The sequence below is a fragment of the Myodes glareolus genome, chromosome 9 (genome assembly GCF_982192425.1).
Source record: "Myodes glareolus chromosome 9, mMyoGla1.1, whole genome shotgun sequence".
NCBI lineage: Eukaryota > Metazoa > Chordata > Mammalia > Rodentia > Cricetidae > Myodes > Myodes glareolus.
This window is the reverse complement of record NC_142034.1, coordinates 6,422,111-6,449,471: the sequence shown is the minus strand read 5'-3', so window position 1 is coordinate 6,449,471 and position 27,361 is coordinate 6,422,111. Positions and strand designations below refer to the sequence as shown.

The 27,361-nt window shown below is 50.9% G+C and overlaps 2 protein-coding genes and 1 long non-coding RNA gene across 4 annotated transcripts; 1 reads left to right on the top strand and 2 right to left on the bottom strand.

Annotated features, from left to right (window-relative positions):
• Positions 1 to 11,152: 11,152 nt before the first annotated feature.
• Trim65 (tripartite motif containing 65) lies at positions 11,153 to 17,929 on the bottom strand. 2 transcript variants are annotated; one of them, XM_048451964.3, is made up of 7 exons: positions 17,059 to 17,929; positions 14,257 to 14,352; positions 13,779 to 14,012; positions 13,524 to 13,698; positions 13,321 to 13,386; positions 12,706 to 12,836; positions 11,153 to 12,601 (listed from the first exon to the last, which is right to left on the bottom strand). In XM_048451964.3, the coding sequence occupies exons 1-7, from the start codon at positions 17,473 to 17,475 to the stop codon at positions 12,344 to 12,346; spliced, it is 1,377 nt and encodes a 458-aa protein (XP_048307921.1). In that variant the 5' UTR covers positions 17,476 to 17,929; the 3' UTR covers positions 11,153 to 12,343. The 2 variants fall into 2 exon arrangements, with proteins under 2 accessions (XP_048307921.1, XP_048307920.1); XM_048451963.3 differs by having other exon boundaries at positions 11,153 to 12,836; positions 17,059 to 17,920.
• Positions 17,930 to 18,606: 677 nt separating this feature from the next.
• Positions 18,607 to 25,339, bottom strand: Mrpl38 (mitochondrial ribosomal protein L38). The gene is made up of 9 exons (XM_087909758.1): positions 25,193 to 25,339; positions 24,911 to 25,090; positions 21,757 to 21,891; positions 21,475 to 21,683; positions 20,970 to 21,042; positions 20,802 to 20,847; positions 19,340 to 19,498; positions 19,061 to 19,197; positions 18,607 to 18,930 (listed from the first exon to the last, which is right to left on the bottom strand). Exons 1-9 carry the CDS (start codon positions 25,257 to 25,259, stop codon positions 18,794 to 18,796), a joined length of 1,143 nt encoding a protein of 380 aa, XP_087765884.1. The 5' UTR covers positions 25,260 to 25,339; the 3' UTR covers positions 18,607 to 18,793.
• An 89-nt stretch (positions 25,340 to 25,428) lies between these two features.
• On the top strand, positions 25,429 to 26,750 carry LOC148120749 (uncharacterized). Its single transcript, XR_015738713.1, has 2 exons — positions 25,429 to 25,610; positions 26,358 to 26,750. It is a non-coding gene; the product is annotated as an uncharacterized LOC148120749 (long non-coding RNA).
• The last annotated feature ends 611 nt before the right edge of the window (positions 26,751 to 27,361 follow it).

Here is a 27,361-nt window from a genome sequence, read left to right as displayed (position 1 = left end):
TTTTGTTTGTTTGTTTATTTTTCTAGACAGGTTTCTCTGTAGCTTTGGAGCCTATCCTGGAACTAGCTCTTGTAGACCAGGCTGGTCTCAAACTCACAGATCTGCCTGCCTCTGCCTCTGGTGTGTCACCACCGCCTGCCGGCAGGGTCTTTCTTACATAGCCTTGATTAGCCTAGAATTTTTTTATGTTGGCCCTGACCTTCTGATCCTCATGCCTCCACTTCTCCAGAATACAGGTGTATGCCTACATGCCTGGGTAAACTGACATTGTAAATGATGCTTCAATAATGCTAAGTTTTAAAATATGTAGAATTCAAATTGTCAAAATAATAATAACGTTATAACATTACATATTTTATTTTGTTTACATATTACATGTAATTTTATTATCATTATTATTCTTAAAAAGAGTGGAGCCTAGTGCTGGGGAGACAGCTGGTAAAATGCTGAGCAATGTGAGCACCTGAGTTAGGGCCCATATTAATGGCAAAAAGAGAAAAGAATTTTAAAAAAGATAGAATATTGTCGTTATAACCCTAAACAAAAAATAAGCATTTATGTGCCTGTGCCGATAGTAATAAGTAACCGGATAAAAGAATAAGTAGGGGCTAGTAGATACCTTTCCCATTCAGAAGAACCCCAAGTAATTTTAGTAGGCTCTCCAAAATGAGGTCCTACTCCTTACCTGTACTCTACGCACAATGGCTTCTTCCTCTTCCTCCTCCTTTTTTTCCCCCCCTGGAACTCTCTATGTAGAATTGGCTGGCCTTGAATTTCAAAATCTGCCTGCCTTTGCTTCCCAAATGCTGGGATTAAAGGCATGTGCCACCACTGTCTGTTGTGGAATATTTAACTATGTAAAGATGTGTTACATTTGTTTATGCTGCATTTGCTTCATTATGTAAAGATACCTTGCCTGCCTCAGGCACCTGATTGGTCTAATGAAAAGCTGAACAGTCAGTAGCTAGGCAGGAGAAGGATAGGTTGGCTGGTGGGCAGAGAGAATAAGTAGGAGGAGGGATCTAGGCTTGGGAGAGGAGAGAATGAGGGAGAAAGAGACGGAGATGCCAGGGCCAGCCAGATAGCTGCCCCCACCAGCCAACCAGACACAGGAGGACATCCAGAAGGAAAGAAAAGCCCGAGGCAAAACAGATGAAGAGAAACAGGTTAAGTTATAGAGCTGGTGGGACAGGCATAGGCTAAGGCCAAGGACTCATAACTAATATTAAGTCTCTGTGTCTTTCTTTGGGAGCCGGTTGGTGGCCCAAAAGAAAGCCTGCTGCAACTACCTGGGTACCACAATGGCTTCTAAAGGCAAGAAAGGGGGGCTGGAGAGATGGCTCAGTGGTTAAGAGCACTGGCTGCTCTTCCAGAAGTCCTGAGTTCAATTCCCCGCAACCGTATGGCGGCTCACAACCATCTATAATGAGATCTGGCGCCCTCTTCTGGCATGTGGGCATACATGGAGGCAGAATGTTGTATACATCATAAATAAATAAATAAATAAATAAATAAATAAATAAATAAATAAATAAATCTTTAAAAAAATAAAGGAAAGAAAGAGGCACTTTCAGTGGGTCAGTTTAATACACCTTACCCAGGCAATCCTGGTCAGTACTAGCCGTGGTCAGTGACACCCCAGCATATGTCTGGTGTGATGATGGGATGGGATGGGACAGGATGGGATATGAGCTTCCTTGTCCAAGTCACATGACCTCCCAAGGGCTGCCATTACATTTGTGCACCACCTGGCTAAAGACGTTCACTTGGGGGCTGCCGAGGTGGCGCATCAGTTAAGAGCACTTGCTAGTTTGGCTGAGGACTCAGGTTCTTTGGGCTCACAACCGTCTGTAATTCCAGGTTCGGGGCATCCAGCACCCTCTTCTGGTCTTTGAGGACAGTCAGTGCATGTGGTGCACACAAAGACGTGCAGGCAAACACTCAGACACATAAAATAAATATTAACGATTTTTTTCTTTTGTTTTTCGAGACAGGGTTTCTCTGTGTAGCTTGGAAACCTATCCTAGAACTCGCTCTGTAGATCAGGCTGGTCTTGAACTCATAGAGATCAGCCTACTTCCTGATCTGCCTCCTGAGTGCTGGGATTAAAGGGGTGTGCACCACTGCCTAGCTAACATAGATTTAAAGATAAATAAGTAAATAAGCACATAAATAAATAAATAAATTCCTCTTTATATAAAGATTCAAGAAAATGGGTTAGGGCCCACCCTACTCCAGCATGCTCTCACTCAAACCTGATTACAAATGAGAAGACCCTGTTTCCAAATAACGTTCCAGCCACAGGGTTGAGGATTTGGACCTGGACATGTTATTAATGGAGGAGCATATGACCCATAACGGTGCACACATCAGGGGCAGCGTAAAGCCTCACTCAGGCCAGCAGGGCCAGCAGTGGTCCTTCAGGCCTCTCCTGTGTGCCCATCTCTCCCTGTATTCTAGGACCCCACTCCTCCTACTGTCTTAGTTGCACACCGCTGCCACCCCCAACTCCTTGCCCACTCCTCAGGCCAGGCCGGTATCACTGCTTCTGTTTCCCCAGCTTATCTGTGCTTAGAAATGGGAAAATTTCCCTCAGTCCCTCGGATCAGGCTGGAAATTTTTAGTTAGTACTTAAGTCAGGAGCCAAAGGGGAAACATAAACATAAACAAAACAAAACACGCGCGCATACACACACACACACACACACACACACACACACACACGTCCCAGTTTGTGTGCTGTTTTTCAGTGCTGGAGACTGAATCCAGTTCTTTGTGCGTGTTAGGCAAGCACTTTAACCACTGAGTTACACCCAGTGTTGGCTACGGTCACGTCAGCGTGACACAGGCTGGAGTCATTTGGGAAGAGGGAACCTCGGCTGAGAAAACGCCTCTGTGAGATTGGCCTGTAGGCAAAATGCAGTGCATTTTCTTAATTGGTGATTGATGGGGGAGGGCCCAGCCCGCTGTGGTGGTGTCACCCCTAGGAAGGTGGCCTTGGGGGGCTGTGAGAGAGGAGGCTGAGCAAGTCATGGAGAGCCAGTGAGCAGCACCCTCCCGTGGCCTCTGCAGCAGCGCCTGCCCTGACCTCTCTGGATACAGACTGTGAGCTGTAAGAAGCAGCAAACCTCAAGCTCCTTATGGCGCTGGTGTCCTATTACAGCAACAGAAACCTAAGACCTGTCCCAGAGTCTGAATCCCCGCAGAAAAAGACAGGCTTGATGTGCATTCATGAAATCCCAGAGCTGGAAGGTGGAGGCAAGAGGATCCTGGGAGTTTGTTAGCTATTCAGTGTAGCCAATAGGTGAGATTTAGATTCCGTGAGAGATTTGCCCTAAACAGTAAGGAGGAGGGGCTGGATAGACAGCTTAGTAGTTAAGAGCACACTGGCTGCTCGCTCTTCCAGAGAACCCAGGGTTCAATTCCCTGCACCCACGGGACGACTCACAACTGTCTGTAACTCCGATTCCAAGGGATCTGGTGCCCCCGTCTGGCCTCTGTAGGCACTGCACACACATAGTGACCAGATATATTCAGGAAAACACCCATACACGCAAAATAAAAACAAATAAATATAAATGTTTAAAATAATGAGAGAGTACTGGAGAAGAGAATCTGGTATTGATCTGACGTCCACATGCACACAGACTCACCCCACCCCCAGAACAAGTTGGCGGTGATGGTGCACACCTTTAATTCCAGCACTTGGGAGGCAGAGACAGGAGGATCTCTGAGTTCAAGGCCAGCCTGGTCTACAGCATGAGTTCCAGGACAGCCAGGGCTACACAAGGAAACCCTTTCTTGAAAAACAAAACAATAAAGTGTGCAGTCTAGTGCTGGCATGATCAGAAATGTTTAGTACTCGGTAGGTAGAGGCAGGAGGATCAAAGGTTTAAAGCTAACCTCGGCTACAGAGTGAGTTTCTGGCTAGCCTAGTCTACATGAAAGACTGTCTCAAAAAAGCCAAAGATATCCAAATATAAAGTGTATAGTCTAGCCAGAATGGCGGTACACGCCTGTAATCCTAGCATGTGAGAGGCGAGGGCGGGAGGTTCAGTTCAGGGCCAGCTTAGACTCTATAGAGAAACCCTGCCTCAAAGCAGGGGGTGGGGGAGACAGTATACAGCTTTGTTTTTTACAAATCAGAGGCAGGCGGATCTCTGTGAGTTCGAGGCCAGACTGGTCTACAAGAGCTAGTTCCAGGACAGGCTCCAAAGCTACAGAGAAACCCTGTCTCGAAAAACCAAAATAAATAAATAAATAAAAATAAAAAAATCAGTAGATTCTTTCTCTGAAGTTATCTTGGGCAATGTTGTATGGTGAGTTGTATCCCTGACTTCTACCCACTGGGTGTCAGGGACACCACCTAGTCATTATAGTCAAAATTGTCCTCAGACACTGCTCAGTGCCACGGAGGGTTGAGTCTCTCCGCTGCAGACTGCTGTTCATGTTTCCCTCTAGCGGGTACAGGAAGCTATCCGTGTTCCGCCCGTCTCAGAAAAAGGCAGGTCTCTGTCCCCTCGGTCCTCATTGTGTATACAGGACTTCACCCTTCAGAGCCTGTGTTGATCCTTCCTCTGGACCTGGTCTCTCAAAGCTTTATTGATGAGCCGCGGGCTGTGGGAATACAGGGAAGAACTAGGGAGGGAGCCCATCCCTGGGGAAGTAAGCCCAGTGTGGGGCAGTCCCTCAGAAACCAGGGCTGCCGGAGCCAAGTGAGGCCGTGTGCACCATGGACAACTGCCCTGTATTTCTGGAGGCTGGGAGACTGAGCTCTGGGGGGAGGGCTTTTTCCAAATCTGCCAACTGATGACATTACATTGTCCTCACTCAGCTGAAGGAGGATGAGGTCTCTCTGCATTCCCCTTTAAAGATTTATCGTTTTATTTTCATTGTTATTTATTATTTTATTTAATTGTTATCGCTTTAATTTAAATTCTTTATCATTTTTAAAGTTGGTTTTCTTTTATTCGTATTTTGTGTGTATGACGCTTCTCCTGCCTGCATACATGTCCGACGTCATGAGAATGACGGGTGCCCGCGGAGGTGAGAGGAGGGCCTTGAATCCGCTGGAACTGGAGGCTCAACCAGTTGTCAGCTGAAGAAGGCCATGTGCACACAGATGAGCCCTGGAGAGGCCAGAAAAGGCAGACACAGCGCACCTCCTCCATGGCCTGAGATGCAGCTGCTCTTCCCTGAACGCCAGGGATGGCGTCACCTTACAACCTGGTGACCCTTTGCTGTCTGGTGAGACAGGCATGCCGTATCCCCCAGAATTTACTTATCTCACACCCCCCAAATCTTGAGCATTGCTTTTAGACCATAAAACCCACTTTTTAATTTTTTTCTATTTTTTTTTTTTTTTCTCGAGACAGGGCTTCTCTTTGTGTAACGGCTTCAGCCATTCTGGAACTCGCTCTGGAAACCAGGCTGGCCTCAACTCAGAGATCCCCCTACCTCTGCCTCCCGAGTGCTGGATTAAAGGTGTGAGCCATATCGCCTAATTTGAACATTATTTCTAAGTCAATAAGAAACCATCTTATGGATGAAGCTGTGTACTTTGCTCAGAGCTTCAATGTAAACACATCTTAAGCTTTACTATACTTTTGGGGCTGAGTTAATTGTCACCTGAATACTTTTTCCAAAATTGTGCCGTACTTAGATTATGTCCAAAATACCGATGTGGGCCAGACTCTAGAAGACTTGGTCCAGCACCGATCACAGTAAAATCAGGCTGAGCTGAGTTTCGGTCTTGTCCCTTCGTGGGTCATTTCCTCCCCTCATGCAGAGATTCACCACAGTCAGCTCCCATGTGGGTGATGGGAATTGAACCCGGGTCCTCTGGAAGAGCAGCCAGTGCTCTTAACCACTGAGCCATCTCTACAACTCCAAGAGACTCTTCTTTTTCTTTTCGTTTTCATTTTAGTTATGTATGTGTGTGTATCTGTGCACATGAGCGCAGGCACTTGCTGGCACCAGGGGTGTTGGATCCCCTGGAACTGCCGTTGGTCCCTGGAAAAGAACTGATACTCTGGGAGAGCAGTAGGGTGTTAAATGATGAGCCACCCATCTAGCCTCCATTATTAGTCCTTTATGCATATGTGACGCTGCGGCATCTGTTCCCCAGGAGCTAGAATTACAGGTGGTTGTGAGCCACTTGCTGTGGGTGCTGTCACTCATAAGGGCTCCCCGCTCATAACATAGTCGTTCCCAAAAGTCCCGCCTCCTAACGCCACCCACTCAAGGGTTGGAATTCTAGGAGACGGATCCCGAAGGGATGTACGCATTCCAGTTGTTAAATGCCCCCTTAGGAAGGGAACAAGTGCTAGAAAGAGAAGCACAGTGATGTCTGGGGACTCCTGGACGAGGCTGGAGACGGCAGAAGTGGCACCTGAGTTTGGGTGGTCCCGAGCTGCTAGGACCCAGGCATAAGGAGACCGGGTGGGAAAAGGCCTTCTGGACAGAAGGAGCCGTGTGGGAGACAGTCTGGGTGGACCCTGCTTGGCAGGAAAGCTGATAATGAGTTCCATACGTTGGTCTCTGCCGGAGCTCTTGATCATGACCATGGCGTCTTTGCCAAGCCCCAGGCGTGGCTGGGAGGCCGAGCCACAGCACCACCCTGCTCTGAAGTTTGGTGGCCAGGCTGTTTGAGTTTGCACAGACGGTAGACACGCCTGGTTCTGAAGGGGAGAAGGTGTTTTTAGGCTGAGAAGGTTCCTCAAAATGTGTTGAAATGGTCCCTCTGTCTCTATATAACAGTACCCTTTCCCCTTTGCTTCCCCTAGAAAGAAAGCATGGAGATATGATTGGTCAATGTTTTAATGTTTCAATTTTTAAATTTTTACGTTTAAAATTTTTAAAGTGTGTATGTAAGTGTGTGTTTCATGTTCTTCCACCATGGAGTCCAAGGACTGAACTCAGGTTGTCAGACTTGCATGTTAAGAACTTCCACGCATTGAAGCATCTTCAATTATTAAACATAATTTATAACTGGGCATGGTGGTACAGCCTTTAATTCCAGCACATGGGGTGGATCTCTGTGAGTTCGAGGCCAACATGGTCTACAAAGTGAGTTCCAGGACAGACTCCAAAGCTGCAGAGAAATCCTGTCTCAAAAAAAAAAAAAAAACAAAAAACAAAAAAAAAAACCCATATTTTAAAACCTTTAGGGCCTGGGGAGATGGTTCAGCAGTTAAGAGGACTGATTGCTTGTGAGACACCATGTGGTTGTTGGGCATAGGACAGAGAATGGTGGTTGCAGCTTTTGTTTAGGGTTTCTGGTTTTGAGACAGTGTCTCACTATGTAGCTATGTAAACGAGGCTCACATGGAGCTCATAGAGAGTCCTATGCTTTCTGCTTTCTGAGTGCTGGGATTAAAGGTATATGCCACTATGCCCGGCTTGCTGATGACACCTCTTACAGGATATTTGATCACACTGTGTGAAGATGTGTCTCTGTCCTTCCTTGCCCGCCGAAGGCACCTTCTGATCGGTTTAATCAAGAGCTGAATGACCAGTGGTGTAGTGGTGTTAGGATACTTCCCTGTGACTGCACCGGCCAGGTTAGGCTCCTCTCTGGTCCAGAGTTGGTCCTGGGCCGCCATGGAGCAGGAAGATGAGCAACAGGCTGTGCACCAGCCTCCCAGGGATAATGAAACGCCGACACCAATGCTGCATCTATCAGTGCCTTCTGCGAACGGGGAACAGTGGAGTTCATCAGCCACCCGCCCCTCAACAGTATCAAATACGTCAACTATGTTATCTGCTGAGGAATCCAGGCGGAACGAGGGTGAAGGGGGCCACAGTTCACCGGAGCATGGAGCAAGGTGCTCCTTCCCACTGTCTCCAACCCCTTCCCAGATGTATCATCAGCCACCTTCTATCCACCATACACCAGGCAGAATGTTTGACACGGGATCCCACATGACGCCCTTGATCTTGGTCATTCTTACAGGTGTAAGATGGAATCTCAGAGTTGTTTTGATTTGCATTTCTCTGATGACTAAGGATATTGAGCATTTCCTGAAGTGTCTTTCAGCCATTTTAGATTCCTCTGTTGAGAGTTCTCTGTTCAGGTCTGTACTCCATTTTTTTTTATTGGATTATGTGTTCTTTTGGTGTCCAATTTCTTGAGTACTTTGTATATTTTGGAGATCAGACCTCTGTCTAATGTGGGGTTAGTGAAGATCTTTTCCCATTCTGTAGACTGTCGTTCTGTCTTGTTGATGATATCCTTTACTTTACAGAAGCTTTTCAGTTTCAGGAGGTCCCATTTATTAATTGTTTCTCTCCGTGTCTGTGCTGCTGGGGTTCTATTTAGGAAGTGGTTCCCTGTGCCGATGCATTCAAGTGTACTTCCCACTTTCTCTTCTATAAGGTTCAGTGTGGCTGGCTTTATGCTGAGGTCTTTGGTCCATTTGGACTTGACCACATGAAGCTCTTGACACCATTGTGGATTCCTCAAAATCTGGTGCCTCTCAGGGATTACTGCCTTCTGCCCTTTAGCCAGACAAGAAGATGGAGCCACGGACTGGACTTAATTAGAAAGTTCTCTTCTGTCAGGTCCCCAGCAGGGAATGCTCTCATGCCTGCCTGCTCCGTGAAACCATGTTCTCTCCCCGGGTGTCCACAGTGTCCAGGGCCAGACCATGGGAAAGATATCTTAGTATTAGAAGGCACTGGAAACATTCCGTGCACCACATCAGGCTCCCCCTGGCCTTCACCATCCTTATACCCAGAGTTTCTCCTCCCAGGTCTTCAGTGGAGTGCTCCACTACAGGACGTGGCATCTGGCATTCCACGGGGCCAGCAAAACCAAGCCAAACTCAGTCTCACAAGGACACTGATGGTCATGGGGGAAACTTCAGGGAAGGGGAGATTGGGGAGAGGCAGGAAGTGATTCTCTTTCTGTCCCCATGAATTGTTGCGAGTGTTGTTTGTCCCCAATAGCTGTCTGGGGAGACCTCCCAAGTGGCCTGCAGACATGCCCTTCAAGGCCGGCCATGGAGCGGTGCCCATCATGAAAATGGTTGCCTTGGGACGCTTTACTTTCTGTCTGTTCCACCTGGTCTCCCTCCTATACCTTGGTGTTGAATGTCCCCAATAAGCACAATGGATAGGCTGTTTATAAAAAAAAAAAAAAAAAAAAGAGCTGAATGACCAATAGGTAATCAGTAATCAGGAGAGGATAGGAGGGACTTCTGGGCAGAGATAGGAACTCTGGGAAGAATCTGAGACTCAGGGAATTCGTCAGCAAGAGAAAGGGGAAGTCAGATAGTCAGATGTACAGTACGGAGGAGAGGGAACAAGCTACACGACAGAACGTGGATTAATATAAACCGGGTAATTTAAGTGTTAAGAGTTAGTTGCCTAAGCTGAGGCCAAGGTTTCGGTTTCAAACTTAATAATAAGCACGTGCTGGCTGTCCAAAGAAAATCCGACTACAGAAACCTGATAGGTCATTTCCATAGACATTGTTCTCTGATGTCTGAAGTCTTTCGAAATGATTTTTGTCGTTAATGGCACAAAGTTACTTCCGAGTGATGCAAGAATGTGCTCACAGCTGCCTCTAACACCATCCTTGTGAGGACTCTGTCCAGAAGGGAGCAACGGAAAACCTGGTAGGTTACACACCTCGCGGCCAGCCCTGCAGGGGAGGTAGAACAAGCACAGCCTGAAAGCCTAAAGCTTCTAGGAACGTGGCTGCAGCCCTAGTGCTTCGGAAACAACAGCAACAACAAAACCTGGCAGGTCTGGTGGCTCACGGTTTGTGCCTGTAATCCCAACACTTGGGAGGCTAAGCCGGAGGATTGCCAGCCACCTGACTGAGACCAGCCTGGGGACACTGCAACTTCCAGACCAGTCTGGGCTATAGAATAAAAGACGGTCTCAACCCCTCGCCCCACTAAAAAGTCAAACAGAAACAAAACCGCAGGCCAGAAGCAGACTAGCCAGAAGCCAGTCTAGACATGGGTGGGACATGTCTGTGATTGCAGAACTGAGGAGGTAGAGGCAGGAGGATGCTTGGACTGCAGCGAGTTTGAAGCCACACTGGGCTTCATAGGGAGTTCCAGTCAGCTAGGTTACATAGCTGATGTGGGATTCCCCTCTGTATGCTGGGAATACCATTGGTTAATAAAGGAACTGTCTTGGGCCTGTGCAGGGAATAGAAGTAGGCAGGGAAAACTAAACTGGATGCTGGGAGAAAGAAGGGCGGAATGAGAGAGAAGCCATGTAGCCCTGCCTGAGGCAGACGCTAGAACTTTACTTGGTCAGCCACTGCCATGTGGTGATACACAGGTTACTGGAAATGGGTTAAGATGTAAGAGTTAGCCAATAAGAAGCTAGAGCTAATGGGCCAAATAGTGTTTTAAATAATACAGTTTCTGTGTGATTATTTCAGGGCTGAGTGGTCAGGAATCAACAAGCGGCCTGCTGCAACACCTAGCAAGACTGTCTCTGGGCTGGAGAGATGGCTCAGTGGTTAGGAGCACTTGCCGCTCTTGCAGAGGACCCAGGTTTGGTTCCCAGCACCCACATGGAGGTTCACAAAGGTCTGTAACTCCAGTTCCAGGAGATCTGACGCCCTCTTCTGGCCTCCTCAGGCATTGCTCACAATACATGAAGACAAAAATACACACATACATAAAGATTTTTAGAGAAAAATGCTTTATAGTGATATTTTGTGTTTTAATAAATAAAGCTTGCCTAAAGATAAGTAGGGCAAAATTATAACACTAGAAGTCAGGCAGTGGCGTCACACACTCTTAATCCCAGGATTTGGGAGACAGAGGCAGAGGATCTCTGTGAGTTCAAGGCTACACAAGATCAATGCAGAAGCAGATCCAGGTGGTGGCTCACACCTTTACTCCCAGTTCTAGGGGGTCATATACCCTTGATTACAGCACTAGAGGGAATATAAAATGGGAGAGAGAGGTTGAGTGGGCTTAGTCTGTAGTCAGCCAGACTTGGTAGAGGTAAGACTTCTCTAGTGGCTTGGCTGCTTTGCTTGTCTGGTTTTTGGGAGGAGTCACTGATGGTGGGCTTTCTGAGAGGGCGGGGTTTGGAACAGGAGGAGTGAGTCCGAGTTCCCAGCCAAACAGCTGGGTGGGATTTGGAATGGGGCCCAAGCTGAAGATTCCCAACAACAACAAAAAATCTAAAATTTTTTATTGTGCCAAGTTTACCCATGCATATAAAACAGATAAATGCTTAAGAGATTACAGAAGAAAAGAAAAAGAAGTTACAAGAGTGGGCATCCTTGTAAACACCACCGAGATCCGAGCACGGGGCATCGCAGGTTAAGAAATTATACCAGGCTGGGGACGCTGTGAGAGAGGGAGGAATCCGTTTTGTTGCTGTTGTTGCTGTTTGTTCTTGAGGCAGGGTTTCTGTGTAGCCCTGAGTGTCCTGGAACTCACTCTGTAGATCAGGCCGGCCACTCAGAAATCCACCGGCCTCATCATCGTGAGTGCTGGGATTAAAGGTGTAAGCCACCACCACCCAGCCAAGGGAGGAGTTCTTGTCTAGCATTCTCCAGGTTCTAGCCCCAGTACACATGCACAAAAAATTCTACTTCCAGAAAAAAAATCCAAGACCCCTCATGGAAGCATGTTCTGGGAGAGCAAGAGCCGAGCAGGCTGCTCACACCCACAGCACCTAAGCCATCACCGCATCTACTCTCCACAACCTGCGCTTAGTCTCGAGAGCTGCTGGAACCGTTTGGGAAGGACTAGGGGGTGTGGCCTTGTTGGAGGAGGTGTGTCACTGGGGGTGGGCTTTGAGGCTTCAAAAGCCCACGACAGGCTCAGTCTCTCTCTCTGCCTGGTACCTGTGGATCAGGATGTAAAACTCCCAGCTATGGCTCTAGCACCAAGCCTGTCTGCTTGCTGCCATGATGATCATAGAGTCATCTTCTAAAACTGTAAGCAAGCCCCCAGTTAGATGCTTTTTTTAATGAAACTTGCCTTGATCATGGTATCTCTTCACAGCAACAGAACAGTGACTGAAACAGATGTCTAAATGCCAAGAACTTGGCTTTTGTTTGGGGCTGGGGCTTCCTATTTAATTTTTTTCCAGCCCCTGTCCTCTTCAAAGAGAGTAAAAAGTAAACTTTTATTTAGGGGTTCCCCTCCTGTCTCTCTCCTCTGAGTTAACAGAGGCTAACAGCTATTCCTTTTAGAATGGTGACCTTCAGTCTCTAAGTCAGAGGCTGAGCCACTCCTGGGCACACAGGAACGACGGCACCTGTCTGTGCCTCCCTCAGTTGAGTGCTGAGGCCTCGTCCTGGGGCCCAGGAGGGAGCTTGGCTTCCGGATGATGGCAAAGAGTCAGGGTCCTCCCCTCAAGGAGCCAGAAGACGGGGAAGAGAGGCTGGCTGAACAGCTCGTAGAAGGTGTGAAGCAGCTGTGTCTGTGGTTCGAGGCTGTAGAACTTGAGGCAGCCTGAGGTCAAGTTCAAATCTACGCCCAGGAGTTGTCCAGGCACCCCGTGCAGGCGCTGGACCTTGCCGTTGTGCCAGGCCTGGATACTGTCCTCCAGGATGCAGAGGCCCCAGGAGTAAGGGCCACGGCCGATGTTGTCCGTGTGGGTCCCCTTTTTTCTGCGCGACAGTTTGGGGTAGGCGATGCCCAGTGTCACAGAGTGGTTGGAGGTGTGCACCTCCCAGTAATGCTGTCCAGTCTGGAAACTCTGGGTGCACTGTACCTGCCACAGCTCGAAGCTGCCTGATCTGGCTGGGCCCTGGGCCTGGTAATGGTGTGTCACCTGCCGGTCCTTGTCGGACAAGCACAGGTACCGGTTGGCAGTGTCCGGGTCAAAGGTCAGATTGCGATAATCTATTGGGAAGAGATGAACATATGGCGACAGTGTCATTTCCGGGTAGAGCATAGGGGGTTCCTGTGGCTTCATTTACAGAGAGTTCAAATGTCTACCGTGCTGTGGGCAGAGCACCAGTGAACTGCTCATTACTGCCTCTGAGCTGGAATCTTCCACATGGCCCCTCTCACAAGAGGGGAAACTGAGGCTCAGAGAGTTAAGTTCACATCGTATTAAGTGGAAGAAATGAGATGGACCCCAGGTCCCCGTGATGAGTATCTGCTCTTTCATGCTCTGCTGGCTGGGTGGATGTGGAGGAGGGCTTATAACCCGCAACAGGCGTGCAGAGGTGCGGCCTGGCCCCGGAAGGACCATGGCGAGACAGTCAGAGCAGGCCCCTCACCCCATACACACACAGGCATATGCACACACACATATACTCTCGCATGCTCGCAAATGTGTACACACGCGCATGGACACGACACAGGCATTGGGTCTCCTTACTCTGCCAGAGTTTCTTTCTCAGCGGGCACACTGTGCTGGGGACTGGTGGCGGGGGACCCAAGGCCTCTAAAGAACAAAGTAGAAAAAAAAAAGAACAAAGTAGAATTAGGGGAGTGGGTAGGGACGATCCCTGACTTCCCCCTTCTACCCACTGGGGGGAGGGAGAGGGTAGGACCTAAAGGGCAAGGAGAAGCCGGCCTTACCCACGGGACCAGCGTGGGCAGCGCTGGCAACCACACTGGGGGGCTTCTCCTCAAGGAGGAGCTCACACAGGGGGCTAAGCAATTCGTTCACGCTGTTCAGCTGCTGCACTTCATCCCACTGTGGAGTCGGCAGTGGGCCAAGGGACTCTCCGGGCTCAGAGAGCTGCTGTAACTCCTGAACCCCAGAGACAGTGTCAGAGAGTGGGGTGCAAGGTGCGGAAGCAAGGCCTAGCCCCCTGTCCCGAGATTTGGTACCTGGAAGAAGACACAGTCATCGGCTTGCCCCAGGAGATCCTGCACACTGTGGTCGTACTGAGACAGAGCCTCCAGGTGGCCAGTTAGCCGCTGTATCTCGTTTAGAGCCTGGCCCAGCGCCTGCTCCTTGGCTGCCTCTATGTTCCTCAGTGTCAGGTCCCGCTGCTTCTCCAATGCCTGTAATAGGCTGCTGAATCTGCGGGAGACCAGCGAGGCCAGGGTGCAGGCTGAACTCTGTGTGGGCACAGGAGGAACCTCAGGGTGGCCAGTCTCGGCACTATGGCAAGGCAGGCCAGGTCCTCAGTCACCCACTGGCCTGAAGGGTGGGACAGACAGGGGGAGTCAGTCAGGGCCCTTGGAACCTCCTCCCCACTGGGGCCTGGCTTCTAGTCAACTTCCCATTCCCTGCCCCTGGGCAGCGATTTCGAGACAGCGCAGGGACCATGGTAGGGCCCAGCACGAGGACTTGGCCAAGTACCTCGACCTGGCTCCTTTGCTGCTGCAGCTCCTGAAGCTGGCTCTCTGCCGCGGTGACCTGTTGCCGGGTAACTTCCACTCTAGCTTTCAGCTGGTCCTGCGGCACCCAATCAGAGGGCAAGCAACAGAAGAGGGCTGGGTCACGCCACCACCACTATCCACATGGATACTAGGCACTCTGCCATGCCGTGCGTGGTCAGAGTCCCAGGGAGGCCTGCGAGGGATCCTTCTCTGCAAGGCGCAGGATGGTTTGTGACGGATGTGGATATCTTGAGTTGAAGACCCGACTTTTGGTCCCACTCCTGTTTCTTGCAGGTTGAACGACCTGAGCAGAGCTCCCCAGCCACCTTCTCTGGTTCATAATCCCACCCCTCATCCCAGGCAACGAATAAGGGCAGTAACTCCGGCCAGCAGAGTCCGGCCAGGGAGACAATGGGAGTTGGCTCGGTGGAGATCGGTTCAGCGTATAAGGGCCCAAAGGGAGGACAGGGCCCCAATTATTTGGTTGGCCTTGGGGCCTGAAATGTGCTGTCCCAGGAGCTGGGAATACCAGGCTGAGGCTCATACCTGGTCCCTACTTTTGCTCCTTCCACACCTTCTCGTTACTGCTTTGAGACAGGGTCTCACTGTGTAGCCCTGGTTGACCCGGAACTTCCTGTGTAGACCAAGTTGATCTTGAACTCACAGAGATCTGCCTACTTCTGCCTCTAGCATGTTGGAATGAAAAGCATGCGCCACCACCATGCCGTGTGTGTATGTCTGTGTGTGTGTGTGTGTGTGTTTTCAAGACAGGGTTTCTCTGTAGCTTTGGAGCCTGTCCTGGAACTCTTTCTGTAGACCATGCTGGCCTCAAACTCACAGAGACACGTCTGCCACTGCCTCCCAAGTGCTGGGATTAAAGGCATGTATCACCACTGCCTGGCTCCAGTTAATTTACTTCTATTTTTAAAAAATCTTACAAATAAAGACTTTTATGTGAAGTTGATGTAAGCACAGACAAATGCTCGAATGCTGAAGTGCATGTGTGAAGGTCAGAGGGCAACCTTGGGTGTCTCAGTCCTTGCCTTCTACCTTGAGACAGGATCTCTTGCCACTGCATATGCCAGGCTAGTTGGCCCTTGAGCTTCCTGTTCCTCAAGTCCTCTCTCATCTCAAGCAAAATTCCGTTCCTCTGGACCTTAGCCATCTGACCAAAGCATCCTCCTTGCTTTGGGCTTCTAACCTCCCTGCAAACTTTTGGGCCCAGCTTGGTCTCTTACACTCTTCACGAGCAGCTGAGTCTCATCCATGTTGTCGGGGGCTTCGGCAGCTCCAGGGTTCACCCCCTCAACCCTCTGAAAGTCCCTTTCTTTCTTTCCAAAGCCGCACACTCCTTTGACCTCACCCTGGCCCCGCCACCAGCATCAGAATGCCTTCCCAGCATTCCCCTCTTTGCTCACTGTGCAGTTCTTCACCAGCCACCCCACCCCCTCCTTCCCTGTCTGCCAGGTTTCTCAGTCACCCTTCTTGCTACCCATGTGCCGCCCTCCTGCGACGCTACAGAACACACCAACCACCCTCCTTCTTCTCTGTCCCATCCCCAGTAACTTCAGCCTCATACTCCAGCTGAGAAGGCCGGGGCAAGGGTACAGGCCACCACCATAGGGCCGGTTTCATCATAGGCCCTCTATCCAAACCCCTCAGCAGCACGGATCACCTAGAGACAGTGCGCTCTCTCTCCTGCAACCCACTGTGCCCTAGCCGCTGTCTCTGTAGTCTGTCAGGGTATAGTTGCAGGCAGGTCTTCCCTTGCCCAGCAGGTCTCTACTCCTTCCAACTATAATGACTTCCAACTTTCTCCTTACTGCCCGACTCTCCTCCCAGCTCTCAGCTGATGCCTGTCACCCGTTCTGCCCACACACCCGTGTGTCCCACTGCATTCGCACCTTCCAGCTGTGCCCTCCCTCAGATCTCATCTCTTATGCCCCCCAAAATCTGATGGCATCATTGCCTTGTCTCAATCTTGCTACATCACTAGAGGAAACTCCCCACTATCACTACCCTGCCCATCATGGTCTGGTACCCCACGACTTGGCGATCCTCAGGGACCTGCCTCCTGCCTATCACCTCAGATCTTGGGCTAGCCTCTTCCCGGTGCCCATCACCTCAGATCTTGGGCTAGCCTCTTCCCGGTGCCTATCACCTCAGATCTTGGGCTAGCCTCTTCCCAGTGCCCATTCCCACATCCTCTTTTTTTCTGGCTGGCACTTCCTCTCCCCTGATTTTTATTTTTTTTAATTTAATTTAATTTTTTTAGACAGGGTTGGAGCCTGTCCTGGAACTAGCTCTTGTCGACCAGGCTGGCCTCGAACTCACAGAGATACACCTGCCTCTGCTTCCCAAGTGCTGGGATTAAAGGCATGTGCCACCACTGCCCAGCTCTCTCTCCTCCTAAGCAGGGTGGCCCTGCTGTCTCTATGGAAGGAAACATTCAGGTTTTGCTGAGATACTATCTGACCCTGGAGTAGATCCTAAGTCTCTGAGGGGCAGAAAGCCCAAATGATTGATTTGCTATACAAGGTGCCCCTTCCATACTGTGCATAGTGTTTGTACACTTACTGAATGCTGACCAAAGTAGCAAATGAGGCTGCCAGCCCTGGCCTAACACTCTGGCTCTACTTCATCCGGAGGACATGGGGAGGGCTGGGTGTCACATTCAGGTGCACAGGCCCTCTGGTTTCCTCTGGGAACCGGCAGCCTCCTGCTGCAGCCCCAGTCTCTGGCCACGAATAGTCCCCGCCTTCCGAAAGGCCCCATCCCGCACCTCGCGCATGCGGCGCTCCACGTCCAGCAGCGCCCGCTCGTGGTGGCTGCACTCGTACACTGTGCAAGCGCTGCACACGCAGAGGCCCTCGGTGCGACAGAAGAACTCGAGCGACCTCCCGTGGCGCGGGCAGCGTGCGCTGTGGCCGGCGCCAGTCTCCTGGCGCGGGATGGCGGTGGACGGCTCCTGTAGCACGGGAGGCAGCGCCTGCAGCAAGGAGCTCAGCTTCACGTTGCGGCACAGCTTGACGCCCTCCGGGAAGGACTGGCGACACTCGGGGCATAACTTCTCGCCGCAGCTCCAGAAGTTCTGGATGCAGGTCCCGCAGAAGCTGTGCCCGCAAGGCAGCGTCACCGGGTTCCGATAGCGACACAGGCAGATGGGGCAAGTCACCAGGTCCTCCTCCAGAGCCGCCATGGCGGAAGCGGAAAAAAGGGCGCAGACCTCTTAAAAGGGCTGAGACAGCCGCAGGAAAGCGAAGGACAGCCCAGGAAGACACGACACGACAGTGTGCCAAACAACACGGGAACTGCCCTCCGGAGGCCTAGAACGTTCCTTGGCAGGGATCCAAGTCACCCTGACCCGCCTTCTGACGCACTGGGAGCTGGGGTGCAGCTTCCACGTGTCCCACCCTGGCACCAATGTTTCTTCTCTTGCTCCTCCTGAGGATCCGATCTTACTTTCAAGGGACCCCACTAGGCCCAGGACTGTCACTGAGATACCACCTCTGGGGGTGTTTTCCTGGACAGTAAATTAAACTGTGAGTGAGGGTCGTCCAGTAAGGAGTCTGACAACACTTGGTAAATGCTCCTGACCTTGGACCGTGTTTTTGTTTTTTTGCTGGAGCGGGATTTTAGGCACTGGGATCTCTCCCTTCTCTGGGAAATGTGTAATTTTGGTTTGGAAGAATGATATAAAATTTCTGGTCACCTTTTTTCAGAGACCCCATATTCTTTTTTGGGTGGGGTGGGGTTCAAGGTAGGCTTTCTGTGCAGCTCTGGCTGTCCTGGAACTCTGTAGCGTGCACCACCACGCCCATTTGAGACTATTTGATGAGGTCTCACTATTGCAGACCCTGGTGGCCTCTGGTCTTTCCCTAGCCACCTGAGCAAACACCTATGCCTCCTCAGAGGCTCCTCCAGCAACCCAATCTTTGGCTGGTCTCTCAGCTGTTTTTGCACCCCATTTCACAGGGTGACTACCATTTCCTCTACAGCTGAGCAGAGCGGATGGGGTTCCCAGGACTTTCCTGGGCAATGTGAATCAGCGTTCTCATCTTTCTGACCAAGTCGGCAGAACTAACTTGATGCTAGGCCTTCTCCTTTAGAGCCGGGGAGACATCTAGCCACACTAGGGGTTCGAGGCCTTGGCTGGAGCTGTTGCTAGGTCTGACAGGGAGGACCCCAGCCCAGGGGCAGGAGTGCATGCGTGAAGAGGTCCTGATACCTGGGGCTGTCTCTCACAAATCTTAGAGGACAGGCAGATCTCCAGCTCCCAGCTGCAGGGCGCCCTCTTCCCACCCACAAAACACTACGGCTTCACTAGGGGTATCTGGTGCCCACAAGCGTATATGTATGGGCATGAAGAAAAATTATTTTATTCACACACAATTGAAACACCTTCCAGCAAGCCCCGGGGCCTGATGGGACAGGCCCTGCAAGGGAGTGTCTCAGACAGGGTTCCAGACAGCTTGACTATTCTGAGGTGTGACCTTCCAGCTGTGCAGTTCAGCCTCTCAGTAGATTCCATAGGTGGGCTCATGACTGTCCCTGTATCGGTCCAGATAGCGTAGGGGCTGCTCGTGAGGGAAGCGCTTCTGTTTGGGGTGGTAAGGGGGCGGCCGCACAAATTCAAACACAGGTTCCCGCATGCCTAGAGAAAAGGAAAGGGACCGGGGTGGATGACTGCCGGAACGGCTCACCTTGGCTTGCAAAGGCAAGGCAGGAGAGGTTTCTGCCCCCAGGCCTGCCAGACCACCAAGCCCTAAAATGAATGCCCTTACCTAAAAGCTGATGGAAGGTGTGGGTGACTGAGTCATCCCAGCGGCACTGGAAGAAAGCTAGACCAGCTGGGGTCATGGCGTCCTGGTGTTTCTTATAGAAATCAAAAGTGCGGAAGGTCCGCTGGGCCAGCTGGAAGCTAGGACAAGATGGGTGGTATCTGAGAGAGGGAGGGAGCACTACAGGCAATCCTGGAAAGCCCCGGAGTCCACCCAGCATGCTGGACTGCACCAGAAGGAGGAAGAGAGCCGGCCCAGGGTGCAAGGAGGGGTATAGATTACCAGGGTGAGGGACGGGTGTCCTCAGAGAAGTTGATTGGCTTGTCCTGCTTGAAGAGCAAGAAGGCAAAGCGGTGGAAGCCAGAGCCCCGAGCTGGGAAGGGGGGGAGGTAGGGACATGTCTCCTGGCCTTCAGCTACCCTGTTGCTTGGGATGTTGGTCCTGGTAGGAGGAAAGTATCCATTAGCTGCCAGGCCAGTGAGGCGGCAGAATCCCTAGCATTGCACCCTAGAGGCAGTCACCCCGAGGCCAGACCCTGAACAGTCTGTAGCGTGCTGACCTCCAGGACCTCAGGCACCCGCTGCGAAGGGTTCAGAGACCAGAGATGGCTGGAGAGACGGCTCAGGGGTTAAGAGCACTGACTGCTCTGCTGGAGAGCTCGGGTTCCATCCCCAGCACGCACATGGAGGCTCACAACCGTCTGTAACTCCCAGGAATCCAAAGCCATAGGCATTAGACTTGCAAGTGGTGCACATATAAAAACACACAGCTGGATGTGGTGACGCACGCCTGTAATCCAGCACTCGGGAGGCAAAGGCAGGCGGAGCTGTAAGTTTGAGGTCAACCTGGTCTACATGGTGGGTTCCAGGACAACCAGGGCTGCTACACAGAGAAATCCTATCTTGAAAACCCAAAACAAACAAATAAATAAAACACTTGTACATGAGATAATAAAATTATTAATTCTAAAAAAAAAAAAAGTCTTCTGCAAAAAAAAAAAAAAAAAAAACAAATAAAACTGAGACCACACAGCAGAGCCAGCATGAAGCAGCAGGATGACTGGGGATGGGAACCGGGTGACTGCCCAGCATTTAAGTTAGGGAGTCACACCATTTTGGGGCTGCCTTTCTCTCCATGCCCCAGGGTCATGTCAGGCAGTTTCCAGCCTGATGCTATGGTAGCCATTGTAACCCCTGCCCAGGCACCACCCTCCAGAGTCCTGCTAAACCGGCTGATAACCGTAGTGGGGGAGAGGACGGCAAGGCAGAAGTCAGCTTCCTTCCCAGTTACTGGGATCCCAAAGCTCATGGAACCTGCGTGACCTCTGCCCCTGGCCTGTGCTCAGGGCAGAAGCAGGGGTTGAGTGTTTGCAGAGCTACTGCCACCAGGAGCAGCTCCTGGTCCTCTTCACGGTCACAGCACCCCTGGGTAGGAAAAGCTGCAGTGACATTGCCAGTTTCACAGGACAGAAAATAAATAGCTCAGAGCAATGAAGATGCTTGTGAGGATTAGCCAGGGCCTACTGCACTTTCTCTTCTTTTTTTTTTTTTTTGAGACAGGGTCTCAATATATAACATCAAAACTCAGAAAGATCTGTTTGCCTATGCCTCCAGGGTGCTGGGATTAAAAGCAGGTGTCACCACACCTGGCTTCTGCCATTTTCTCCTGTATTTGTGCTCAAGTACATATCTGAATCCCAGGGCCTCCTGGAATCCCCTAGCTGGCTTCCCACCCAGACACTCACAGCAGCCAATGAACATATTCGGCATCTGGCTCCAGCAGGTGTCCATCTGCACAGAAACACAGAGAACGTCCTTTTAAAGGAGCCAGGCCTGGAGGGTGCCACCTGCCCAGATCCCCGGGTTCTTGGCTCAGGGAAGGGAGGCTGGAGGCCAGGTGGCCCGACACCTACCCAAATTGGTAAGTAGTAGTGTCCACAAGGAATCCTTGTCCGCCTCATAGGTCACCTCTGGGGCCTGGGAAGCCTAGTAGGAAGAGATTAAGGGTGTGCTCACCCTCACCAAGTGAAAACTGTTTTCTCTGTAGAGGGCTGGAGCTTGCAGGGCCTGGAGAAGGGATTGCCTACGCTGACTCAAACCAGGACCCCACAGCTCCTCAGACACTGATAGGGAAAGGGGCGTTTATAGACTGCCTGGCGCTCATCCTGAGATCCAAACTTTAAGAACCATGTGACAAGAGACATGGAGGCCACTCCAAAGACAGTGGCGGCTCAGAGAACAGGAACACATGGTGCTTCTCTCTGTCTTATTTCTGTGACTTTCATGATGTTGATTTTCAGGAAATCAAAGGTAGAATAACCAAACGTTAAGCCTAGACAGAGTGATGCCACAGTGTGTGTGCCCACCACGGTGTGTGTGCCCACGTACACAGAGCCGGAAGGGGATGGCAAGCATTACCTCTGCTGGAGTCACTTCATTGCCATGATACACGGGGATCAGGTCCTCTTCTCCCACAGCGTAAGCCACGTGAAGGGGGACCCTGGGCACAAAAGTGGCACCGTGGAACAGGTCTCGGTAGAGGCCATAATACTCCGCCAGACGCTTCTTGTGGTAGGGACCACTGGTCCTCTCCCACTCGGCCCGCACTGCGTCCAGCGGGATGCTGGCTGAGGAGGAACAGTACAGTTTGAATACAGTGGGAAGAGCATGCACCTGGGACCCCTCTTCTGGGAGGCTCACCTGTGCGAAGGCGGGCTGCCCGTTCTTCTTCCACGTTGGCTCGGAGCTCCCGGATAAAGTGTTTCCGCTCTTGTAGCTGTTGGGTCCTAATGACCCTAGGTGGGGGCAGTCCAATGTCAATTCTGTCTTTGGGATCTAGAAGGAAGATATGCTTATGTTGGGATAAGCAGAGCCAGTTGTTTTGTTTTCTTTTAAATATGAACATGTGTGTCTGTGTGCATGTTGACTCATGTGGAAGCCAGAAGTTGACTTGGAGTATTTTGCTCCACTGTCCTTAGTTTTTTTTTTTTTGTTTTTGAGACAGGGTGTCCTGTAACTAGACCAGGCTGGCCTTGAACTCACAGAGATCAGCCTGTCTCTGCCTTCCAAGCGCTGGAATTAAAGGTGTGCGCCATCACCGCCCCACCTGAGTTACAACCAGGCGGTGGTGGAGCACACCTTTAATCCCAGCACTTGGGGGGCAGAGGCAGTCAACCTGGGCTATGGAGCTGAGTTCTAGAACAGTCAGAAATACAAACCCTTGTCTTGACCCCCCCCCAAAAGAGTAATTCAAAGGTGGTCAGGCATATACACCCCAGTCTTAAGTAGGGTCAGTAACAATTTCAGGCAGATTTAAAGAAACGGCTCCCCAGCTACTGGAAATGCTTTTAATCCCAGCACTTGGGAGGCAGAGGCAGGTAGATCTCGGGGTTGAGGCCAGCCTTCTCTACACAGTGAGACCCTCGTCTCCAGTCAGGCCTGGTGATTCACAGCTGTGAAACCAGCACCTGGGAGGTGCAGATAAGATAATCAGAAGTTCAGAGTCACAGTTACATAGTGAGTTCGAGGTCAGCCTTCGTTAATGAGACCCTATCTCAAACAGCAACAAAAACAAAACAAAAACCAGAAAATAAAACAATGTCATACATTTTTGGGGTTTTTTTTTGTAGTTGTTTGTTTGTTTTGTTTTGAGACAGGGTTTCTCTATGTGCTGGAATTTACTCTGTAGACCAGGCTGACCTCAAACTCAGAGATCCGCCTGCCTTTGCCTCCCGAGTGCTGGGATTAAAGGCGTGCCCGGTTGAGTCTCACATTTACTGGCAGATAAACCACTCATACATCACTTGGAAGTTTGTTTAAATTCAGACTTTGACCCATTCAAGACCACATGACTGGGCGGCTCTTAGGGAATGCCTGTGCTGTTGGTTGTGGGGTAGAGTTGAACCTTCAACCCAACACTTATCTATTTACTGAGACACCACATGCACAGAACCCTCGTCTCCAGTGACAGTAGCCTGGGAATGTCAGTGGGTTGCATCCTCTGTTCCTTATCTCAGTTTGGTGAGAAAAATATTTTCAATTTACATTTGAGGAGCCAGGAGTGGGAGGCAGAGGCAGGGGAATATCTGTCAGTTCTAGGCAAGTCCAGTCTACACAGCAAATTCCAACCCAGCCAGGGCTACTGTTTCTCAACAATAAATACATTTGAGGCCACTGAAGATTAAGGATGTCAGCCCTCTGAGGAGCTGGGGTCTAAATCAGGCTGTTCTCAGGCGCGTGTCCTTAAACACCACAGACATTGCTTGTACGGGCTGAGGACGTCCATCAGAGGTACAACCCTTGCCTAACATGCACTGGGCTATAGTTTGATCCCTACAAGGAATAACAACAGTTAGCAACAAAAAAATCCACCTCTTTCTCAGGTGAATCTCTGTGAGTTCGAGGTCAACCTGGCCTACGGATTGAGTTCCAGGATAGCCAGGGCTACACAGAGAAATTGGTCTCAAAAAAACAAAAACAACAACAACAGAAAAACAAAACCCCACCTCTTTAAATCACACAATGCATGTTGTCTTACTTAGGGTTTCTATTGCTGTGATGAAACACCATGACCAAAAAGCAAGCTGGGGAGGAAAGGGCTTATTTGGCTTACACTTCAGCATTGCTGTTCATCACTAAAGGAATTCAGGACAGGAGCTCAAACAGGGCAGGGTCCTAGCAGCAGGAATTGATGCAGAGGTCACCGAGGGGAGCCGTTTACTGGTTTGCTCCCCACGGCTTGCTCAGTCTGCTTTCTTATAGAACCCAGGACCAGCAGGGCAGGGATGGCACCACCTCCATGACTGCGCCCTCCCCCATTGGTCACTAAATGAGAAAATGTCTTACAGCTGGATCTCAAGGAGGCATTTCCTCAGCTGAGGCTCCTTCCTCTCTGATGACTCCAGCTTGTGTGTTGACACATGAAACCACCCAGTACACACGTTAAGCCGAAGTTCAGAGAACTAGGTGCTTTATCCTGGGGACCATGATCTGAACCCCAGCAGTGATACTGGGCAGCTCACCAATGCCTGGAAGTATAACTCCAAGGGACGGATGCCCTCTTCTGGCCTCTGTGGACACCTACAGACATATGCACACACATACAGATAATAAACTTTTTGTTTGTTTGTTTTTGTTTTTGTTTTTTAAGACAGGGTTTCTCTGTTTCTCTGTGTAACTGCTCTAGCTGTCGTAGACCTTGCTCTGTAGACCAGGCTGGCCTCGAACTCACAGAGATTTCCCCCTGCCTCTGTCTCCTGAGTGCTGGGACTAAAGGTGAATACCACTACCGCCCACTCGGCTAAAAGGATGTTAGCTTCGTGTACTGGTGAATGCCAAAAACCAAACAAATCAAAACAAAACAACAACAACAAATTCTCTTAAGGCAGGAGGATAGCTGCAAGTCTGAGGCCAGTCTAGATTACAGTTTACTGCAGGCCATCACACCCTGCAAGATCCTGCTTCAAAAAATAACAGTAATACACACTAAGAGCAAATTCTTTAAAGTTGAGTCCCTAACTCACTTTTCCCAGGCTTCCCACCGTGTGGGTGCAAGGATCCAATGATAGGCAAGACAGGCAAGGATTCTGTGCTTAGGGTAGCGACTCCGGGGAGGCTGGAAGGCAGGACACGGTGTGGCAGAGCACATTAGGAACACAGAGAGGTGCTCCAACACGAAACGGGGGCGGAGTCGTCAGGAAAGGATTTCGGTCCACGAGTTAGAAGGAACTCTAAGGAGTGCAAGCAGATCCTCCCTCCCTCGTCCCGGGAGCACACAGGGGCCGAAGCTGGGGGAGAGTATGCTACTCGGTCACCGGGTCTCCAGCCCGCCCAGCTCGGCGGCCGTCACCCGCACCTGTCTCTTTCACGAAATGCTCCCGGTACGTCCGCCACCAGTGCGGGGCCCGCGCCTCCTGCTCCGCCCGGCGGCGGTACCGCTCGAAGCTCCGGTACTTCTCCAGTCGCTCCAGGTTGCTCACGTCAATGTCCTCGTTGGGCATAGGCCCGAGAGGGGGCGTCCGGCGGCTGAGGGGCACTGCGGGCAGAGACCGGGGTGTCACGCCGGTTCCAGGTCCCGGCTGAAGCCCAAGGCTGGGACTGCAGGACCCCAAGAGCTCCCTAAGCCCACATCACTCACCCGAGGTGCTGAAGCCCCGGCATCTCCCGCTCGCGGACAACGCTGCACGCCACCAGGGCGCCGCCATCTTTCCCCAGGACGCCAGGGATGTCCGTAGGACCCAGACAGAGGTGGCCAGCGAGAAGCCTGCGCTCCCTACTGGAGGCTCCGCCCCGCCCCGGCCAGCCCCGCCTCCGTCAGAGGCCCCGATCCGCCCATCGGAAGGCTCCGCCCTACGGACTCAATATCCGGACTCAATCTCCAGACTTAATTTTGAAAGCTCGGAAACGTTTCCTGGGGCGGCAAGGCTACAAGCTGCACTTGGGCTGAGAGTTGCCACCAGGCGGCAGCAAGAACAACTGTGGTTTTTGACCCGGGAGATCCCATGACACAGGGATTGATAGGGAGTATTCTGGAGTCAGAGTTGGGAATAAAACAGGTGATAACAGCGCTCACTTCCTAGATCTGTTAGGATTTGCACGCTGGTGTATCTGTTATCTCTTGCTCGTCTCCAGCTCATAGCTCTGGTGGTCTCTATCTGCTTCTGTCCCAGCCACAGCCCTGGAACTAGAACTGCCAGTACAGCAAAGCTTCACTTCCTCAGCTTCTTCCCAGACCACAGGGTGCATGTAGTGCTGTTATGCTGCCTCGAAGGGGTTCCAGAAAGTCTTGACGTCTCAAGTCCAGGCTGATGACAATCAGTTGCCTTACTAGCAGCTGTGTGACCCTCCAGCTCACGCTGAAATGTAATGGGGTCTCTACATCCAGCATAAATGACCACATCTTAGATGTCATTACTTCCAGACAGCTAAAGATCGCTCATCACTTTTTTGTACATAAAAAACCTTCTTATTTATTTATTTATTTATTTATTTTACATCCCAGGTGAAGTTCCCCCTCCCTCCTCTCCTCTATCCCTCTTCTGTACCCACCTCCCAGTCCACTTCCCCTGTTTCTATTCAGCGACCTAGGCATTCTTCATGTATTACAGTTGTGTAGCTTGGTCCTCTTGTGGGACTCCTATCAGTAGGAGCAGGGGCTGTCTCCGACTCTTACTAGCTTTTGGGACCTTCCTCCTCACACTGGGTCGCCTTGCCCAGTCTTAATGAGGAGGTGCTTAGTCTTACTGCAGCTCGATGTGCCTTGTTTTCTTGGCACTCACCATCACTTCTAATTCCTCCAACAGTGAGCACCTGCTGTCCGACAAGTGTTGGCTCTCACAGGTCAGGGACACCGGAGCCTTGCCCTGAGGAGTTGAAACTTATGAAATGGTTCCTGCCGAGTGTTAGGGGAACTGAAGGCTTCCTGCAGGATGTTTAGAAGATCTCACTTGCTGTACATGAGCCTCTAGGCTCCCTTCTCTGCCCTTGTACGGCTGAAGACACACGGGGTATCCAGGAAGTGTGGCAGCTCACTGCTCACCCAGGCAGCCTGTTCTTCACTCTCATTCTGCCTGTCTGGGAAGCTCTGAAGAAAAGGGCTTTGGATTTCAACTGAGAAGCCAAGTGTGAATTCATACATCCCGACTAGAAGCAACAGCTCTAACAATATTAAATTTAAATCAGTAAGGGTTTTGCTATGTATCCCTACCTACCTTGGCATTTATTTTATAGTCGGGCTAGCGGTGGGTGAACTCATGACAATCCTTCCCTCCCTCCACCGGGACAGGGTTTCTCTGTGTAGCCTTGGCTGTCCTGGAACTCGCTCTGCAGACCAGGCTGGACTCTATCTCCCAAGTGCTGGGATTAAAGGTGTGCATCACCACAGCCTAACTTCATAACAATCCTCTTATCGCAGCCTTCTGAATGCTGGAATTACAGGCATGTGGGCACCATTCATCAGAGTGATGCTGCCACCATGTCAGGCTGTCAGAGATTGGGGCTCCTCATCACGACTTCCTTTATGATGCATGTTCAGGTCCCTAGGAGCACTTTGCTGTGCTCCCTCACTCCTGCACCTGACACAGGAGTGAGGGAGCACAGTAAGGTGCAGCTCTGCCCTTTGTCCCTTCCCGTGCACTGCAGTCTTCACACACACACACGCTTCTCATATTCACTCCTGTCCCCTCATCTAGTCTGTAGCTCACAGCCACGACTGGGTTTCAAATGTGAACGTGGGGCCGAAGAGATGATTCCGCTGGGGTGAGAGTACAAGCTGTTGTTCCAAAGGACCTGAGATAGGTTCCCAGCA

Excerpts from the sequence above, each read along its gene's own strand:
- Trim65 (XM_048451963.3), bottom strand. The coding sequence starts at position 17,475 with ATGGCGGCTCTGGAGGAGGACCTGGTGACTTGCCCCATCTGCCTGTGT. Across the intron at positions 14,013-14,256 it reads AGCAAAGGAGCCAGGTCGAG|AGTTCAGCCTGCACCCTGGC; the intron begins GTACTTGGCCAA and ends GTGCCCACACAG. Across the intron at positions 13,699-13,778 it reads ATGACTGTGTCTTCTTCCAG|GAGTTACAGCAGCTCTCTGA; the intron begins GTACCAAATCTC and ends TCTGGGGTTCAG.
- Mrpl38 (XM_087909758.1), bottom strand. The coding sequence starts at position 25,259 with ATGGCGGCGCCCTGGTGGCGTGCAGCGTTGTCCGCGAGCGGGAGATGC. Across the intron at positions 21,684-21,756 it reads GGCAGCCCGCCTTCGCACAG|CCAGCATCCCGCTGGACGCA; the intron begins GTGAGCCTCCCA and ends GTTCCTCCTCAG. Across the intron at positions 20,848-20,969 it reads ACTACTACTTACCAATTTGG|ATGGACACCTGCTGGAGCCA; the intron begins GTAGGTGTCGGG and ends GTTTCTGTGCAG.